This window comes from Cavia porcellus, unplaced genomic scaffold (genome assembly GCF_034190915.1).
Source record: "Cavia porcellus strain 051 isolate PalLab524CR breed Dunkin Hartley unplaced genomic scaffold, mCavPor4.1 scaffold_1, whole genome shotgun sequence".
In the NCBI taxonomy this organism is placed as follows: Eukaryota; Metazoa; Chordata; class Mammalia; order Rodentia; family Caviidae; genus Cavia; species Cavia porcellus.
The window spans coordinates 213,391,621-213,412,562 of record NW_026947484.1 but is presented as its reverse complement, the minus strand read 5'-3'; the positions used below and the strand labels follow the sequence as shown (position 1 = coordinate 213,412,562).

The window sequence follows — 20,942 nt, the reverse complement described above, 5'->3', positions numbered from 1 at the left end:
AGATGAGGAAAAAGCAGTTTTAAAAAATGAAAATAACTACAAGCAAATAGTACTGAAAACTGAAAGATATACTTTATTTCACATACCTCCCTGCCCAAATCCCTGAATGAGAAAATGTCAACATTCAAACTGGAAAATTTGAACAGGAATCTCTTAATATCTTCCCAGTCTTTCTGCATCCAATAAAAACAAACTCCTTAAAGAATACAAAAAAAAAAAAAAAAAAAAAACCCACTGACCTCATGTAGAAACTTTTATTGCTTATACCACCAACATTTAAACCATCTTAAAGTAGCATCTCCCTTTGAGAGCCCAATATAAAATCACCCAAAGGGCTTGAGAGGTAGAGGCTCCTCAGAAAGATAAGACTTTTTAAGAAACAAGTATCTAGGTTCTAAAGACATTAAGAGAAGAAAGTACTGAATACCAGAAATTAGAGTTATATAATTTGAATAGAAATGGACATCTTCAGAATAGTTTTCAGTGCAGAAGACATTACAGAGGGCTCTTTGCATCCATGTCCCACAAAAGTTGGCAATGCTAACATCTGAATTCTGAGCCAGAAACATCCTAAATATATTGCTAAGTGTAATTTATATAGGAAGTTAAATATGATAACGCCAGTGGTGGCAGTGGTGGCATGGTTTTAAACAACAGAACTATCTAATTCAAACCTGTCACAAGAATGTAGTGCATCAAAAGTTTACGGTCCCTCACAGTTTTCAGATCCATGAAAAGCACTAAGTTAAAAGGAAAACTAAAAAGCTTTGAAGAATAATAGAATTTTTAGGTAAACAGGGTAATCAAGTAAACCTTTAAAACTGGTTCAAGATGTTGGAGCTTGGGGGACCAAGAAAGCAACAAGCCATCCTTCCTGGTCAGCAGTGGCGTGAGTTAGCCGCAGGTACCCCAGGGAGAGAACAAGTCAGCGTCTCCCGTGAGCCTACCAGTGCCTCAACTGAGAATCAAATGTCCAGTGCCGCCCTCCTCCCCACCCCCGGTTAGCAACTGGACGGTTTCAAGGACATCCAGAGTTGACAGCAAGTAAGGCACATACAACAACTTAATGTCTGTATTGTTTGAGGTCTGAGTCTCTCTTAGGACGATGACAGTACGCAATATAGCAAATATGGGGATTTCCTTTTACCTTGTATTTGAAAGCCAAGATTGTTCTCACTGTTTCGCTTTGTTTTGATTGTTTTGCTCTATTCAACTTATTCTTTTCTGATTATTTTTATAGTGTTCTATTTTTGGTTTGATTTTGCTACACCTAATTGAATGGACAACTATTGTGAAGATAACAAGATATCCTATGGTAGCTATTACTCTTATCCTGGTATCCTGCTCTGAAGTTCTGTACTAATTTCACTGCATTGTTTTGATTGGCTTTGTTATGTCGTTTTGTTGTATTTTACGATCTTTAAAATAAAAATAAATAAATAAAATTGGTTCAAAACATATTCACCAACTGCTAAGCTATGATTCATCTGCAAGTTCAAGCTGCTTATCACCAAGAAACTAATAAATGTCATGAGCTCTACCAATCAAGCTTTAGACTAACTTGTAATTTAACATAACAACATATACACATTTATGTATTATCCTAAGTTAGGTAGGATACACAAAACCCCAGAATCTTCAAATAAAATAAAATAAAAAAGGATGAGCCAAAAATCAACAAAGCACTCTGACTCTATACCTCAGAAAATTAAAACGCTAAAAAAATAACATCTTGATTTTCTAAGCAGTATTATGTTTCATTGTCTTCCAGTTATCCATGACTATGATAGCTCAAAAACAAATGATTAAAAGAATATATTCTACATGTAAAATAAGATGCTGCTAACTGTAAAGAGGTGGGAGGCCAGCAGCTGAATGACAAATGGCCTGACTAGAAAGATGATATACATGTAGGCATCATATCCAACGCTCACGACTTTAGAAGTCACTCTTTTCAAATGTAAGAGGGGAGCTACAAATGGCATAAATGGCATAAATGGCATAAATGGCAATGGCAGCAAGAAATTCTCAGTGGCCTGTAGCTGCAAATGACACCACTCTCATCTGCCTTCTGTAAGCAGATTCAGATGCTAAATAAATCGTAATCATTGATCACTCTTTACACATACTAAACTACCTCCCTTCATAAAGCCCCTAAAGAGGCCTCTGTAGCTCATGCTATATTTCAATTACAGTCTGCCTCAAATAATTTGCCTGGCTTGAGGCACAGGCATTATCAAGCTCCTCTGTGTCTGTCAGCTATGGTGCTGATTTCTTGTATTTTACAGGATAAAATCTTTAGCCCAATAAATTGTCAAGGCCAAGTTTGGGCTGAAATTTATCTTCACACCATAAATGAATAAAATGTTAAGCTGACAAAAATCACAGAACATCAAGAAAATACACTAATTGAAAAATCTCTTAATACTATACAAATACCTACTAGTAAGTATTATTTACAAAGGTTTTTATTACACTAGATTTCAAAAGACATCTACAAGCCAAATTATATTAGTAAACTGAAAACAAAGTATCAATAGAAATCAAAAGGCAGGTATACTTCATTTTCCAAAAACATCACATAATTTCTATTTTTCACTATTCAGATTATGAAAATTCTATGGTAAGCATGATAGGAATAGATCCAGAGACAACTCTGGTGAGAATCTAAGAAGTAACGTCTTTTAAATATATTTTCTTAAATGGGGAGAAACAGCCAACTATTTGTGAAACCAAAAAAAAGGTATCATTTTCAAAACAGCTATAAGTTCTACCATCATATGTTGCTCAGAACAGAGAAAACAGAATTTAAAAGACATGTTCATGGGGAAATTAATATTCACAGTACACATGACAAGCCTTCTCTAGTCCCATTTCTTTTATGCTTTCTTCAGACTCAAGTTTCCTACATTACTAAGTTTAACAACTTTTTCTTATATGACTCAGTAAAGAATAAACAAGCTCTGGAGTTAGTTAAACAATATCTGAATAAGATAATGACATCCCTTTCATTTTTTCCTTCACAGAAGTTTGAGAATTTTCTGTGGTTACCTTCTCATCAACTGATAATCGAGGTAAGTGCCTTCTTCTGATTGTAAATACTGCTAGACTAAAGGTCCCTCATCTAGAAAAACATAAAACAACACTGGGAGAAACACAGCTGTAAACGGTATGCTCTTAACTTCTCATTTACTCTCTTTCTGGCCAATTACTGACACCCTACCATTATGATTGTCACCACTATGGTCACTAATACTCCCACCACGTCTTGAAACAACTGCTTTAAATTTCTCTTAGTGCAGCAAGCAATAGCTTGTAAAAGGATGCAAACTAGCTGAAACATTTGACAGACAGTGTTAAATACCAGAGAATTCCTATCAACCATTGTACTTTAAAAGGTGCTTTGATGCTGGCTATCTTTCATGTACCTCTTTCATGGCACATTAATAAAGAAAACGGAGCTGAAGTAAATCAAGACCCAAGGTCACGTCTAGAATTACAGCACTGTAGGTACCTGATGAAATACGGATTAATGCTGCATGAGTAGTGAATAAATAAAAGGTCCTCAACTCACCAATCGGGGAAGTTTTACAAGTGCTTCTGCACTTTATTCTGCAACTAGACCTGAGACATCTTTAATCCTCCATGCCCTGAAACCTCATTATCATAATGTGAACCCAAATGTTAGGGTTCCTTCAAAATGTAAGTGCTATGAAGCAGAAAAGTAATGGAGATTAAGTTGGGTGTAACCTTAGAAATGTACGGATGTGAAGAACTTGAAAGTGGAATTTCAATAAGTTAGGAAAGCATAATACAAAGATTTAGCCACATAAAACACATCAGAATCAACACTCCCACCCCACAGCCGGGCAATGCCAAAAAATACAAGTAAGGCTCCTGAATCTTCAAGTCCTACATAACCAAATAAAAAGAATCTCAGCAAAGGATTCCAGCAATTTTGAATTCTGGTAATGCAAATTCAAATGACAAAGACAGACACAGAGACAGAACACAAAGCTAGTGCTTCTGCAAACCTAACAGAAGTATTAAGAAAAAACTTTAACTGTTCCTAACTTAAGAGAAAACAAAATTACAGATTTATAAAATTGGTGAAGTCTGCTACCTTCAAAATCATAGTAAAATTTCAGTTTGGAAGAGTACCTAAATATACAAACTGAGATTAGGCTGAGAAAAAATGTTAAATAATTGCTCAAAACAAGACATTGTTTCTTCCATTTCTAAAAGCTATCAAAAACAATAAAATCCCAAAGTTCACCAATTATTACATTAATGCTGAACATTTTATCATTTAATTGACATTTTAGGTCCTGTTATAGCAAATACACTTGTCCAAACAGAACATCTGTTTTGGTTATACTACACTGTATCTTTGGCAAGAACTTATAATAAAACTAACAAAAATAATCAAGAATCTGTATTGGAACTGGCAACAAACGCAGATTTGTAACCAAAAACCTTAAGAGGAGAAATGACCATCACTGGGCATTGGGCCAGTTCTAATCTAAGTCAATAAACAAAGATCTGCAAGAAGGGCTACAGTTAAGGGTGGGCTGGAATGACTCTTACAGATATTTAAATTGGACTTAAGAACACAAAAACACATGGGTTACAAAACTGGTAAAACATTTTATTTTGATCAAAAACTGTCAAACTGAATTCAGATCCAAATAGTATTTTAAAACCAAACATACAGTCTTCAATTATTTATTCCTTATGTCTCCTCTCCCACAACACTCCCCTAAAAGTTGATTTAAATATGTTTTTTAAAAGCACTTTGATCTTTCAACAAAATGAACATAAATTTATTTTAAAATTTACTTAGTACCATAAACACCCCAGCAAGGAAACCTTTCCAACAAGAGTAGTGTTTATAGTAATCACAGGAATGCAAACAGAGTCATCATCATGGAAAAGATAACAAAATTCTACAATGTCACTTACATCTCAAGTCTTCAGTGAAGAATTTAAGTACCATCACCTTACCTTGTTCTTAAGCATAATAGTCAAATTAATATCCAGAAAACAATGTAGGCTGTCCCCAGTTCATGGCCTTCATCATTATGAGAAAAGTTCCCCATGTAAAACAGGTAAAGCATTGCACTTATGGGAAATAAATAACAGCAACCGCAACTTTTCCTCCATCTAAAACAGCATTAACTTCATAACATGGCAGGCTTTACATAGGTAGCTATATCTTAAATTGTATAGCTATGCTTATTGATGTGTTTAAAAGTACATTTCTTTAAAGCAACACGAAAAGATTCAGGTAGTTCAGTGCAGGAGATCTCTGCTGCAGGTTACTCTGAAGGCACGATCCATGATCAGAGTAAAAAAAAAAAAGAAATCTTAGAAATCATACCACTGAAATCTCTATCAAAACACCCTCTAACATCACAAAAGTCATTTATCTAAAATATAGCTCACATAATAAGATTAAGTCCAAAAATTAAAGTCCTCCAAAAACCTTTCAAATACTTACTCTAATAAATCTCAATGTCTATAGATTCAAAAATTAGTCCTCCTGTTGCAGAAAAGGGGGACTCTTTATAGTAATCACAGATGGAAGACACTTAGAACTGAGGAACATGGAAGGCAAACTACTTTATTTATGTCAGCAGACTGAAGGCAATCTCAATTCCAAATGATCAGCCCTGCCTTGGGGTTAATAAAACACTTACATACATTGTTAACAGGAAATATAAAAAACCAACAGGAAGTACTAAGAAGGCTGATAACAGGATTTTCTTCAGTTGGTTATATATTGTCTTGTCATAAGTTGTTAGGCAGGTTTGGCTCACGCAGGTTCATTGGGGGCTCTCTATCTTATAGTAAAAAGGTCAAGGCTAGGGTAAGTGGAAAGGATCTGTCACTGTCTTAGACTGAGCCAAGCTGTCTCTGGATGATACCTCCCTGAAACCTTGGAATGGGTTTGTATAACAAGGAGCACTTTTGTGTGAGTTACACATACATATCCTACATGCTGCAGCTGGCACTGGAATGCCAAGGCTAGCTGGGTTTTAACATTGTCTAATTATGGAAACAGATTACATCTGCCTTTTCTTGTCTTTAAATATAGTGGCAGACTTGGAAGTTTTAAAAGTTTTAAAATTTCCTTTGCATTTACAATTTCCCTGATATTCCAAACCTAGACTAACTTATTGACTAAAATATTAACTAGCCCATTGTCCTGGGCACGGCACTAGGGCTTTCACACAACATATCAATCTATTAGCCAATCAGCATCCTTTTGGTAACCACATAATCAAGTCTCTAGCTTATGCATAGGAGTATCAAGACACTATCAAAAGCTATCAGTCTAGCTTTCCTGACAGAAAATGAAACTGTTTTATTCATAAATCACCTTGTTTCTTCCAGAGTTCTACTGTTCTTTCTTTTATGCTCATAAATCATCCTTTCATAATACTGCCTGATCAAAATTATACTCAGTAATCATGTACATAATCGATTTTGCTTTTGGAAATTTTTTAAAAAACTATTTATCAGGCAAGGGATACAGTTCAGAGACACAATACTTGCAAGTGCAAGATCTCAGGTTCAAGTCCCAGTACCAAAAAGAAAAGCTAAAAACAAAATTTATTTATCTCTAGGCTTTCATAATTTATTAAAAATTGCCAAGAGTCATATTCAAATTTTATTTATCAATTCACTTGGAACTTTAGAAAATGCTTTATCTGGGCCAGAAGATAAAATAAGAAATGAATGCTCTTGATATCACCTTATTTTAATCACACTCTGCTTTTCTTTTATTGATATCTAGTCTATCATTTTCAACTCTAAAGTCTTCTGTTTTTTTTTTAGACAAGGTCTAAATTGCCATATCTGGCTCAGATTCTACAACCTCCTGAGTTCTGGGATTAAGATTGTGCTACTGTGCTTGGCTCTCTAGCATCATCCTATCTCACAATAAAAGGAAGGGAGTAATATCACTTCTTCTTCAGCACTGATTTAGATTATGACAATCAATTAGCACTACCTACAAGTAATGAGATCCCTTTTCTAACTTTATTTTCCTTCAAATGATGGTTAAAAGCTTTTTTATTTTATACGCTTTGAGGGAAAAAGATAATAGATGAATCTGAGCTTTAGCTTTCACCTTCCAGTACTAGTTTTGATAGATCAGTGAATCCCTTCTTGCACGTATCCTTGGTTACTTATAAATTTTTCAGCTTTGTATACATCCTTATAAAATCTACATTTAGCAGGAAGTCCGTAGTCAGCACACACAAACTGGTTCCCTTTTAGTTCTCAATTTTTCCTGGTAGAAACCTATTGAAGTTAATGTGCTCTACTCAGAACACAACGGAATATTTGCATATTATACAACATGCCTAAATATATAAGCGCTAAATCACAGGAAGGACATCAAAACATTAAGAAAAATGCATGAACGTAAAAATTGCTCCACACTTGGTTTGGCAAAGAAAATTCACAATCTTCTTCTAAAAAAATAAATAAAAGCATTCTTAGTAGAAGGTTTAAACAATTTTTAAATATACTTTAACGAGTATAAGATCTGTTTTGCAAGGCAATCTCCTACATATTTGTTTTTCTAGTACAATTATTTTACGTTCCTTGTTTATAAAATTGTGTTAACAAAAGTGTAACTCTGAATTGCCCTACCAGAACCCTTTTCCCTTGCAATAAAAGTGCAATAAAACCTCGACATGTGTTAATACCCAAAGTGCTTAGAAAGTTTTCTTTGACATGAGGAATCTTAACAGAAAATTTTCTATTAACTTTTTTCCAGAGAACATATAAAGAACCATGGTTCACACTTTTACTGGTAGAGCACATTTGTCCTGTTTACATATCAGTGTACCCTGTGAGCCATTACCCTATTCTCTTTGTTAAGAGGATATTTTATCATTTTATAAGATAGTCTGAAGTATGATTTCTAAGAGTTTCCTACTTTATTGTTACACTCTTGCAAGCTAATCTTTGCTCTGTATTTTTCATACTTTGAAAACTTTTAAAAGTATCAAAGGTTACTGGATTTCACATAGCATGCTCCTCAGATTTTTCTCATCATCATCAAACAAAAATATTTCACATAATAACCTGGTACACAACACATACATGCAACCAGTGCAAATAATTATGAAAATAGCTAGCCCACTACACTATCCTTTTATGTTTAATTTGGTTTTGATTGCTTATTTGCTTCCTTACTGGGTTGAGTTGGGTTAGGTTTTCCTTGATGGTACTGAGAATTTCAGGCCTTCACAGTGAGCTCCATTCCCAGTCCTTCTGTATTTCTTATTTTGAGACAGTGTCTCACTAAACAGCTAAAGTGCCCAAGCTACTCTTAAATTTACAACCCTCCTGCCTCAACTTTCCAGAGTGCTAAGATTACAGGTATGCCACCATACCTGGCTTTAGCTTTTTTTCTAAAACGCCAATTTGGGTCCACCAATGGTTGTACTTTTCACTAATGGGTTGCAATCTACAATAGAAAAATGTAGCTCTAAAGAGCTCATGTGACACAGTAAAGTGAGATGAATCTGGATGGTATGGATAAGAACATAAATTCACCACTCTTTACTTCAGCCTGGGTGGCTTTCTTCCTTTCTTTTTTCTTTTTTTTTTTTTTTTTTTTGGAGAGGTAGGGATCAGACAAGATTTCCTCATGTAATTCCGGCTGATCTTGAACTCAGTAGCCCAGGCTGGCCTTGAACTGATAGTGATCATCCTGCCTCAGCCTCTCAGAGGCTGGGATTACAGGCAAATGCCACCATGCCCGGATAGCTTGGGTGGCTTTCTTAACATGGATGTCACATAGCACACAAACAGAACCCTGTCACCAAGAGATAAGCATATCTACCCCCTTTCTCCTCTCTCCCTTTCTTTCTCTCTTGCTCTCTCTCTCAAACCCATCTCTCTGTCTCCCTCCTCCCTTCCTTGCTCTTAATTCTCTGTATATAGATTTATCACTGGAAAAATTAAAATTCCATGAAAGCAGCAACTGTACTAGGGCCACCCAGAAGGCCTCATCCCACAGTTTCCACTTCCTAAGACTATGTTTCTTTTCCCTCTTCTTCTCAACTTTGAAGCCTAAATTTGGAGGAATTTTTTTAATCCCTTATTGAGAGGAAAAGAGAGTATATATTAGTTACTCTTCCAGTGCTGGGACACAATACCTGTCATCTGCAACCTGAAAGAGGAGAGGTTTATTTTGGCTCACAGTTTCAAAGGTTTCAAGTCCTCGGTTGGCTGGCTATAAAGCATAGATAACATGGTGCAAAGGCCTCGCAGAGGAAAGCTACTCAACTCATGGCAGTTTCTCACCCTTCCTCTGTGCCAGAATTAGTCCACTGAGTTTAGCACCCTCTGATCCAATAACCTTCCAAAGCCCTGCTTCTGAAAAACTGAGATTTTTCAGATCTAAACCACAACAAAGAGGAAATTATCCATGCCATCTGCAAACCCAACAGTGAAGCATACTTCCCAGATTGAAACAGGCCTAAAATACAATTAATTTATATCAAGCTGAGTGCTCCGATTACTGCACTAGAGAAATACTTCAACTGCTGAAATGACACTGTTCTAATGACTAAGGAACTAAAAACAGCTATGAGATCTGTTCATTTCTTAGCCAAGGATAAATCTGAGTTCATTCAAACAGAGCTAAAGAGTTGTAGTAGTAAAAAAAAGTTTCCCTCCTGCCTCTAACTGTGTCTATCTCATTCAATACAACATTTATTTATATGTGAAAACTACTTGCAACAAACAAGAAAAGTAATAAAATATGAACATTATTTTTGGATATGGAGATTATAGATTATTTTTATAATTTTATAATTCCTCTTTGAACTTGTCTGGATTTTTCAAAATCTCCGAGACATACTTTTAAAACAGAATATTAAATACCCAAAGGACGAAATCTATCTTCTTTTGTGATCTAAATTTGGTTTTGGTGGTTGAAAAGACCACATTTTAAATTTAAACCAAATTTAAAACAGAAAATATAAATTTAAAGTGGTAACCTCCATATCCCAGTAGTGTGATAAATTACCTACTTAGGTTAATTTATTACTGAAAACAACCAAAAATCCTAACTCTAACACATCTTTGTACATGCATCTATGAGTTGGCAAGAAAGAAATACTAAAGGTAAAGTAATGCAGTATAAATGGAAGGCTTGATTTATGAAACTGACTTCTGGCAGAGAACAACTGCTCAACAGGATAACATTTACTTTCCAGCTTCATGGTCTCACAGAGTTTTCACAGAATACAAGGAATAAAAGACAAAACTCAGGGTCCACCTAAGGAAGTATGAACAAGAGTTTCTTTTACTATTCTCATACATGTAAAACTGGGATTCCAAATGGATAAGGTATAACGGTAAGGAGACCCCGTGCCATGGTAGAAAGGTAAAATAGAAATAAACTCACTACATCCTAAACCCCAGGAGATCACAATGGATCTGAACTATCTCAGACCTTGTCACAGGCTGATGGAGGGAACCGCTGATGAAAACATAGACCGTAAGTCATCTTTCTAGTTTGCAGTCTAAATTCACACTACCTGGGTGGTCAGGAAAAAAAGCTCAAGCTGAGAATTTAATTTAAGTGATCTCAAATTGGTTGTACAGTATCTACAGGAGCCTGTCAGAACCAAATGCAAATCCTCTTTGAAGCAATTACTATCAATGCAGGCCTCAATGAATTCTCACAGAAAAAGAAGTCCCATGAAAATCAAGAATGTATAATAAAAACAATGAACAGAAGAGGAAACAGCAGTAACAACAGATAGCAGAAATAACATGCAAAGATATTGGATAGAAAATAGGCTATAAAACCTGAATCTTAATATAGATAAGGAAATAAAGGTTTGAAAACATCTTCAATAACAACCAAAAACTCTAAAAATAATCCAGCAGATTTGAAAAAAGAACTTCTAGAGACGAGAAATTTATGTGAAATAAACTAAATGGATAGATGTTAATTTGCTAAAAATTCTAGATTTAAATGAAAACTAAAAGTATAAAATTTCTAAAAAAAATTATAATGACCTTGATTTTCCCAAACATCTCTTAAATAGAAAGCAAAAAACAAAAGGTATCTAAAATTTGATAAAGAAGGCTTCCGGGGCTGGGGATTTAGCTCAGCGGCGTAAGTGCCTGCCTTGCAAGCAGGCAGTCGTGAGTTCGATGATCCCTGGTACCGACAGAAAGGAAAAAGACCAAAAAAAAAAAGAAGGCTTTTTATTTTAAGAAGAATGAAAAAGCCAGGCAATGGCGCAACATGCTGGTAATTCAAGCACTCAAGAGGCTAAGGCAGAAGAATCACTTTGACTTCAAGGTTAGCCTGGAATACCTAGTGAGTTCAAGCATTGCCTGAACTACATGGCAGAGACCCTGTCTCAAAAACCAAACAAACAAACAAAATCATAACCACAAACTGGTATGTGTTTTACAAACATATCCCTGGCAAAAGATTGCTATTCAGAACAAATAAAAATTACTCTTATTACAATCCATTTTTTTAAATGGGAAGATTTAAACATACACTTCAGCAAAGAAGACACAAATAAGGCAAGTAAACAAAAGAAGACATGCTACACCATCAATCACCAAGAGAACACAGATCAAAACCACAATGACATATTAGACATCTATTAGGACAGCTAAAGTTAAGACTACAATTTTATAATCCCATTAGGATATAGAGAAAGTGGAACTGCTGGTAGGAATGTAAAATGGTACAATACCTTGAAAAACACTTTGGCAGTTTCTTTAGTTAATCGGATACCTACCACACAACACAGCTTTTTCATATCGATTATTTACCAAACAGAAATAAAAGCTTACGTTTACAAAAAGACTTGTCCAAAAATGCTCATGCTCCTTTATTTATAAGAACCCAAAACTGGCAACAACCTCAATGTCCACCAACAGATGAATAAATACAATAATTACAATACAACCGAATAATAATAATAATTACAGTACAACCGAATACTTGTCATTTAAAAAAAAATAGTGTATACTGTTGCACAAATAAATCTCAAAATAATTATGCTGAGTGAAAGAAGTCATATGCTATATGATTCTATTATATGAAAGTGTATAAAAGACAAACTATAACTTTTCATAACTATAGAAAGCAAGGCAGAGGTTCCCTAGAAGAAGATACAGATAGAGAGAGAAAGGTGGATTAAAAGGAATACAGAGAAATTTGGGAGTAACAAGTATGTCCATTGCCTTAATTAAAGTGATAGTTGCATGGGAGCACACATGTGCCAAAACTCATAAAATTACAGAATGTATGTGCAGTTTCTCATGTCAAGTACCTCTCAAGAAAGCTGAAAATCTAACAAATAGGATTTCTACAAGACAGATAAAAACCAAAATTAAAAATTCAGGGGATGAGTTTGACAGCTAAAGGAAAAGCTAGTGAACTGAAGAAAAGAAACAACAACAAAAAAAAAAACTTAACCACAAAACAGCCTAGAGAGAGAGACAAGATGGAAAATCAAGAAAGGTTAAATTCCATGGAAGATGGTGTGAGAAGGTTGACGAGAGATAAACTTTGTCCTGTGGTCTTGATTTTTTAAACTCAGTGACATAGAAATCAGTACTTGTTAAACAATTATGAACAGTGCTTGCTTCAGTAGCTCATATACTAAAACGGTTGTGAACAAAGAATATTCCTGACCACAAGTCATTCTGTGTAAGAGTTTAGCTGTGACAGTTACCCAGAAGTGAAAGGCCTGAGAGTATACCATCGTGATAGTTTACCGAACAGTGCTCCAGGGAAGCTGTAACAATCTGCATTTCCACTATAAAGTATTCAATTACCTACCCCCATCACTGACACAATGTTACCAAACTCTATTTCAGTCAAGCTCACAGGTAAAACATGGTATCTTTTTAAAGTTTTGATTTGTATTTCTTTTTTTGTGAATGATAAAAATTATTTCATATACAGTACTAAGAAGACATTTTTGTTAATCATCTATGGTTTGTATTCTTTGCAATAGTTCATTGTTCCTGTATTATTGATTTCTAAGAGTTCTTTATATAGTATATCTAGAAAAACAATCTAGGGGCTGGGGATTTAGCTCAGCAGCATAAGTGCCTGCCTGGCAAGTGCATAGTTGTGAATTCGATCCCCGATTCCCCGATACTAAAAAAAAAAAAAAAAAAAAAAAACAATCTGGAAGTTACATTTTTTTTCTGTTGTCTTATGGATTTGTCTTGGTCATAATTAAAGCCAGAAGATGAACTGGGAAAATCATTTGTCACAAATATATACACATGTATAACTATCAATTTGCTCAAGATGACACTGCCCTTATATAATTTCACAATTTTAAATATATATATTATAATGATGTAAAAATATAAACACATTCTAATAAGCAAACACACTGTATTATTTATTAAAGCTTTGATGTTTTGTCTTAAGGTAAGTTATTTCACTTTTAATATTCCTAAGAATCCTATGAAGTAGGTATTCCTTTTTTCATTTAAAGAGGAGGGGTAAAAGGGGGCTGGAGATTTAGCTCAGTGGCTTAAGTGCCTGCCTGGCAAGCGCGAGGTCATAGGTTCGATCCCCGGCACCAAAAAAAAAAGATGAGGGGTAAAGTGAAGATAAGAGAAGCTAAGAAACTCCTCTAAATGTGTAACTAGTGAACGATGAAAACAAAAGATGAACCCAGATTTGTCTAACTCTGTGGCTCATCCCTTCTTATACACCATCTCTAGATCTACAAAGGCATACTCTATGCCAAATACAGGTGAAATTTGGGACATTTTTAATAAATATTTTTTATTATTTGAAACTTGTATTTATAATCACTACAAATGTACAGAAGATAGTTTCATCAAATTAACGTGAACTAGTAAAGTTAAAAAAAAAAAAAAAGATGGGAGGCACTACTTGAAATAAACAATCAGTTCTGTCAAGGGCTTGTATTAGGTCTGCAAAAGGACTAGATGCAGGTTTTCAGTCCCAAGAACAGGGGAGATTCACAGTATCAGCCCCGCGGCCCACACCCCACACCCCCACGCTGTACCCAGCTAGAATAACAGAAAAAGAAAAGGCGAAAGAGCTCAGAAGTCCTTTTCAATCTGGTCCTTTTGGGAAACACGTTCCATTGCACTTACAGTTTGTATGAACTTCTCCTAATCCTCTACGGTTGCCCTCAGTTTGTCTTCCTGACTTACTGCTTTATGAGTCAGTACTTCATTAGGGTGCTCACCCAATATACACTCAGTCTGGAAAATCCCACAACAATCAGGAAGGCTCAACACGCTCTCTGTGAGAGTTTTCAGGACCTTGTTCTGCTCTAATCATTCCTGCCCCAAATCTCTCCATGAGACAGACAATTTAAATCATCCCACAAAGCTCTTATCATCAGCAAGAGGTAGTTTGTAGAAACAACAAGACACATATCTTAAAAGGAAAAAGGAGAATTCATCACCAAAGGAGCTTCAGAAGTTACCATGCCTCTCCAAGGAAACAAATATTCCTAACATCCTTACCAGTAAACAACATCCAGTGGTGCAAAGTAATTTTTCATTATCAGGTCAGCAAAGTAAGCTTCAGTTTCCCGGCAGGCAGTTCCATTTCCAATCACTACTGTGCTGCAGCTTCAAGGGAGAAATGGAATGAGAAACGGGGTGAATTCAAGGCAAGCTCTGAAATCAACCAGAGAAAATGTACAGAATGCACAAATACTATTATACAATGCTTTTATTCTCTCATACGTCCAAGCAACCTCTCCACTATTTCACAAGGAAAACAGACTTCAGTAAAATAAAAAGACAGTGACTTTCATCTGGAAGAGGAAACGGTGGAAAAATAATATACTGTCACACAATTTCAACAACACCTAGTCTGCTTCACTACCATCTACAAGGAGCCAAAATTATAGCCACCACAAAAAACTAAGCTCTGGACCCTTTCATAGCCATCACTGAAGCTTTGGCAGCCAATCTTTTTGTGATTTCAAACCAAAGCAAGAACAGTAAAAGCAGGCTGGGGATATAGCTCAGCAGGGATATAGCTCTGGCAACTGCAATGTTATGAGTTCAATTCCCAGGACCAAAAAACACAAACAAACAACAACAACAACAAAAACCCCCAGCAAAATCCATTTCAATACACCTGCCCACATTTGCAAAAGATTGTATCTTCCCTTCTTTCTAAATAGCTGAGACAGAAATACAATGTTCTGTCTGTATCCATCCAACAGTAGGATGAAGGTCAGGTTTTGCAATGACAAAATAAAGGTTAGCAGACTGGCAAAGGTGTCCACATTTACAGGAAGAAATATGTCATCTACACCGAATGGGTGCAGGGTGAAAAGGCAAATGGCACAACTGTCTACGTGGGCATTCATCCCTGCAAGGTAGTTATCACCAGGCTAAAGCTGGACAAAGACCACCAAAAGATCCTAGAAAACCAACTCAAATATCAACAAGCAGAGAAGTAAGAGGGCAAATATAATGGAGAAACAAATGAGAAGACACAGATATAAACTCCTCTTATACATAATTTAAAACTGCTAAAATCACACACAAAAAAAGCAAACTGGAGCATTCTGAGCCATAATAAAGACATTATAATTGCTTTATATGTTATCTTGGCAATTTCTGAAACTTCTAACTATTATTTCCTTCATCCCTCATAGAGAAAGGGAAGGAGGAAAGGAAGAACAAAAGAAGGGCAGGTGATGATCAGTCAGACAGAAGAAATAAGTGCTCACACTCGCCCGTATCACCACCCCTCTCTGTGAAGCTGGCAGAGGGAAGGAACCACACTTCTCGAGTCTCTACACGTAGAGTTTTGCAGCAGTTTGCCCCAGCAGTGCTTTACAATGGTCCCTGTCTCGCATCAAAGTACTTCCCTCAATCCCACCTCCAAGCTTGGGACTTCAAAGTTATTTTTGATTGGCTGAGCCACTGAAATATTCAAATGATTACTTATTTACATACTTGAAATTCAGCAAAAGTCTCTTGATTTTCTCTGCCTCTCGGAAGCCTTGCCCACAATGCAAGTAAACCACATCAGTATGAAGTATCTGACCTTTAAAACACAGGAAAAATAAGAGATTTTAAAGAAATTACAAAATATAACTCACCAATGTTTTGAATAAGTAAACTGTAATTGAAAATGGGACTGGCTTGTCTTTTAAAACACATTCTGAATCAATCCCTCGATCAAATACTCTCTAGAGACTCTGAATTAATGCCTCTTTCAAAGTCACAAGGGTTCTATTTTGCTACTCAAATCTATGAATAACTGTATACTAACTATTCTGCGATATCTAAAAGAGACATGTTTTGCAGTAACACCTAACAACAGTAACAGCAAAAGCAAACATTTAGTGCCTACTCACTAGGTATCAAACATTTGTGATACTATTCTTTTTCTTTTTTTCACTTGTAGATATATGAATTTACTTACCTTATTTAATTCTTTGAGCTATATGTTAAAGAACTGTGATCTTTCTGGCATTGTTTTATACAGAAAGTATTTTTTATTTTAAAGTATTTTATTTTTATTTTATTTTTAAATTGGTACCAGGGATCGAACTTACAACTGCGCACTTGCAAGGCAGGCGCTTATGCCGCTGAGCTAAATCCCCAGCCCCTAAAGTATTTTACTTTTAACTAAATATATTTATAAGAATTTCAGGATGTGGGGCCGGGGATATGAGTCTGGGGATTTAGCCCAGTGGCATAAGCGCCTACCTGGCAAGCAAGAGGTCGTGAGTTCAATCCCCAGTACCAAAAAAAAAAAAAATTCAGGATAATCCCTTAAACAATAAAAATAAATGAGCTAAGTAAAAAAACTTACTATAGTAGGAATTGAACAACAAAATAAATACAAAGAAAACAGCAGGAAAATGATAACTAATTTATACTAAGAGAAAAACTGGATATGGTGGCACATGCCTGTAATCCCAGCACCCAAGTGGCTGAGGCAGGAGGACTGCAAAAAGTTTGAGGCCAGCCTGGGCTATAGAATGAGTTCAAGGCTGACCTGAACTACAGAGACTTTTCTCGAAAAAAGGGGAAGAGGCAGGGAGCAGGGGTGGGGGGAGGGGAGAAAGGGGCAGGGCGAGGGAGAGACAGACAGAAGGCGAAAAGAAAAATTCAAGTAAAAAGTACTTTAAAAAGACATACTTTCAGTAACACTAATTAAGAAGACATAAATATATTAGAAATGAAAAGATGTAACTAGAGATAGAACACAGATTAAAAACTGAACTATCAACATATCCAAAAGTATCATAAGTATCATGACCATGTTGAATTTATCTAAAGAAAGTATAATCTGGCCTTTTTTTAAGCCCTAAATAATATAACTCATCACAATAACACAATGAGGATGAAAAGCCATACAATATCTCAATAGATGCAAGAAAAAAATGATAAAACATATCCCATTTATTATTGAAATTAACAGCACAACTAGAACAACAAAGCAAAAATCCACGACTACACCTGTAACAAATACCTCAACTGTCTGTAACAAAATACCTCACAAAACCTAAAATCTGAGCGAGTAGGAACAATGCACCAACAACTAACAGACTCGCTGGCACATGGAAAGGAAGCAAAGAAAGGCACAGCAAAAAAACAGAGTACATGATGGCACTGTGAACGGAAGAATCCAGAAATCTCAAAAACGTACTTCACTGAACATTACAGCGATCACGTTGAGAACAGAAAGTGAAGCTGGAGGAAATTCAGGTTTCCTGCTAAGTCCTGAAAGATCTAGGAAACTCTGATCCCTATGAACTCTTGAACCCAAAAGGGAGACCTCCAGGAAGATGGTAGAGTGGTAAGCAGCAGACGCTAGAATACAACATCGTGGGGAAGATAAGAAGGAAGTAACTGCAAAGCCCACAGAAAGAATAAAAAGAAGAAGAAGAAGGCAGGAGCTACCAGTGCCTTCTTCCTGAGCCAGACTCACTGTGCAAGAGGAGCTGTTGGAACCTAGGGATGCACGTTCACAGTGATGGTGACGACCACAGAGGACTCTGCAGTGACACAGCAGTGGAGAGGGGCAGCAGACGTGGAGGACAGCACAGGCTGGTGGTGAGGGCAGAGGACTCAAGTCCTCCGGCAGGAGAGAGTGACTGGCCAGGAGCCACTTTGAGGTCCAACCGGACAAGCCCAGAACCAGGATTGCTGCAGGCTTCCTCCAGCAGCTCCTAGCTGGACGCAGACCAGTGGAAATTTCTTGTACTGCAGCGAGCCCAGTGAGTCTGGTCTCGGCAGCCTGCTGAGGTTATCAACTACTCAGCCCTAAAGCCACTACTGGCTTGCTGAGGTAGAGTGGCATGATTCAGGACTCTGTCTCCACAGACTGTCTACTGGTGAAACCAGAGGGAATCCTGGAAGTGGACTATCCCTTTTTCATTGTTTTTAATTTTTTGTTTTGTTTTCAGCTTTTTTCTCTTTCTCCTTCATTGCTTTTTTTATGAGTGAAAGAGTTATTGCTAACCTTTTTGTGGGTGTGGTTCTGTTCTGTTCTTCCTTTTATCTCTTACATCTCTTTTCCTACAGTCTTCTGCACCAGTTTCATGGAGTTGGCATGATCCCCCTTTGTCCTCCAACCTTACTTCTAATCTCTTTTTCTTCTTCCACTTCTGTTTTTTCCTTAATTCATTTTAAAATTTAACCCAAGGGAAAATTAACCCATTACAGACTCACATATTGCATATAATTGTCCGGTTTGTATTGCATTTCATTATATGGTCACAAATCTAGTTCACATGGCTAACAGTTGCAAATTAAGGGTTAGCACAGCTTGTTTTTTATTTGTATCACTACAGCCAAAATTGACACAATTGTTCTGAACAGCTATTGGCACTGATAATGCAGGACTGAGATTAACAAAAAGTCACAGAAAATATGGTGGCACAGTACCAAAGAACCAGAGACTAGGACAAGCAAGCAAAAACTTCTCATCTCCAACAAACTGAAGAGGTAAGATCTCAGAGAAGTAATCATCACCTAACGGTTCTAAATACCACCAATAAAGTAACCACATAGGTAATTTACAAGCATCACCCCAGGAATTAAACTAAAAAGGAAGACATTTAAACAAATACAACCCCAGACATTCAGTTCACCAAAGGCAAATCCAGGGGGCATTGTGGTAGGACAGTCCAAAAGCCCTCCAACAGGTCTCTCTAAGTGGTAACAACAAAGCAACTGAATGAGGTTCTGGAAAAAATGAAATCAGAAATAATCTTTCGAGTCACTACAGAGATTACCAAACTACACACCATGCTTAGCAATGTTAGAGCAGACACAGACATTTAAAAAAAGAGAGAGAGAGTTTAAGTAAATTATGGAATTATCAGTGCTTAGCATAGGAAACAAATGGAATCCATAAAGTAGATTCATGCAGATACCCAGGAGAATAAAAACTCCACTGAAAGTATTCAAAGCAGTTTAGGCCATTATGAGAACAGGATCTCAGGTACTGAAGACAGGACTGTAGTTAGCAACCAAGAAAAGAAAAATTTCTCAAACTAGCAAGGGACTATTAGAAATCAATCCAGCAACTGCTAGATGAGACAAAGAATAATGTAAGGTTAACTGGAGTCAATGAACAAGCAAAGGATACCACAAATGACATTAAAAAATCTAGAAAGACATCATGACAGAAAACTTTCCTGGTAGAGAAAAAGAATTTGACTTACAGATAAATGAGGCATATATGACTCCAAATAGAAATGATCAAAAAAAATCTACATCCAGGCATATCACAGTCAAGATTCCAGAAATTCAACACAAGAATAGAATCCTAAAAGCTGTTAGGGAAACTAACAAATCACCTATAAAGGAAAGCCCATCAGAATCATAGTTGACTTCTCAGCACAAATGCTCAAGTAAAGGAGAGCTTGGAGTAAAGTACTCCAAATTCTAAAGGAAAACAACTTTCAATCCAGATTAATGTATTGCACAAAATTATCTTTCAAAATTGATGGAGAAATAAGATACGTCCACGACAACATCTGAGGAAATTTATGACCGTCAAACCAGCACTTAAAAATGTTCTGAAGAACATTCTAGAAAAAGATAACAAGGACTACAGTTCTATGAACCCCAACAGAAGGAATCCACCAGGAAGGCAAATAATTAGAGGGAAGGAAAAAAATGGGGAGGAGCCAACAACAGTAAAATAACATGACAAGATTAAGTCTATATATATCAGTGTCAATGTTAATGGTCTCCAGTCAACAGACACAGACTGGCAGAATAGATCAAGAAGACACAATATGCTGCATACAAGAAACACATTTAATTCAAAAAAGAAATTCACAGACTGAAAGGCAAAGGATGGAAAACAATAGTCCATGTGACAAGAACCGAGAAAAAACCACGGACAGATATTCCTATTTGCAATCAAAGTGAATTTCCAGCCAAGACTAAGAGAGATAAAGAAGGTCATTACATCCTTGTAAAAGGAACGATCCAAAAGGAAGAGAAACAGTCATAAACATATATACAACAAATACCAGTGCACCCAAATACATAAAACAATAACTAACAGATATGAAAAATCAAATACGCCCTAATAAAATTGTACTGGGAGACTTCAATACCCCACTGTCACAAAAAGACATGTCAACTAGACAAATAATCAACAATGAAATATTAGAACTAAAGCAAACTTTTGAACAAATGGTCTTAGTAGATGTCTTTACAGTGTTCTTCCTCACAACATCAGAATACACATTCTTCCCAGTTGCACATGGGACATTCTCCAAAACAGACGATATACTGGCTCTAAAGTAAATAAATGCAAAAGAATTGAAAATTATCCCATCACTATCAGTGCACTATCAGACTACAGTGCAATGAGACTGCAAATCCAACCCAAAAGGAAACCACAAGAACTTTATAAACACATAGAAAATAAAATA

At 36.2% G+C, this 20,942-nt stretch overlaps 1 protein-coding gene across 2 annotated transcripts in view; it reads right to left on the bottom strand.

Moving 5' to 3' along the window:
* Positions 1 to 20,942, bottom strand: part of Srbd1 (S1 RNA binding domain 1) — a 234,164-nt gene that overhangs the window by 143,145 nt on the left and 70,077 nt on the right. For both annotated transcript variants that reach the window (XM_023566369.2, XM_063229102.1), the window contains 2 exons: positions 15,988 to 16,078; positions 14,533 to 14,640 (listed from right to left, as the gene is read on the bottom strand). In XM_023566369.2, coding sequence (XP_023422137.2) covers positions 14,533 to 14,640; positions 15,988 to 16,078 — 199 coding nt within the window. The remainder of the gene's footprint in view (positions 1 to 14,532; positions 14,641 to 15,987; positions 16,079 to 20,942) is intronic.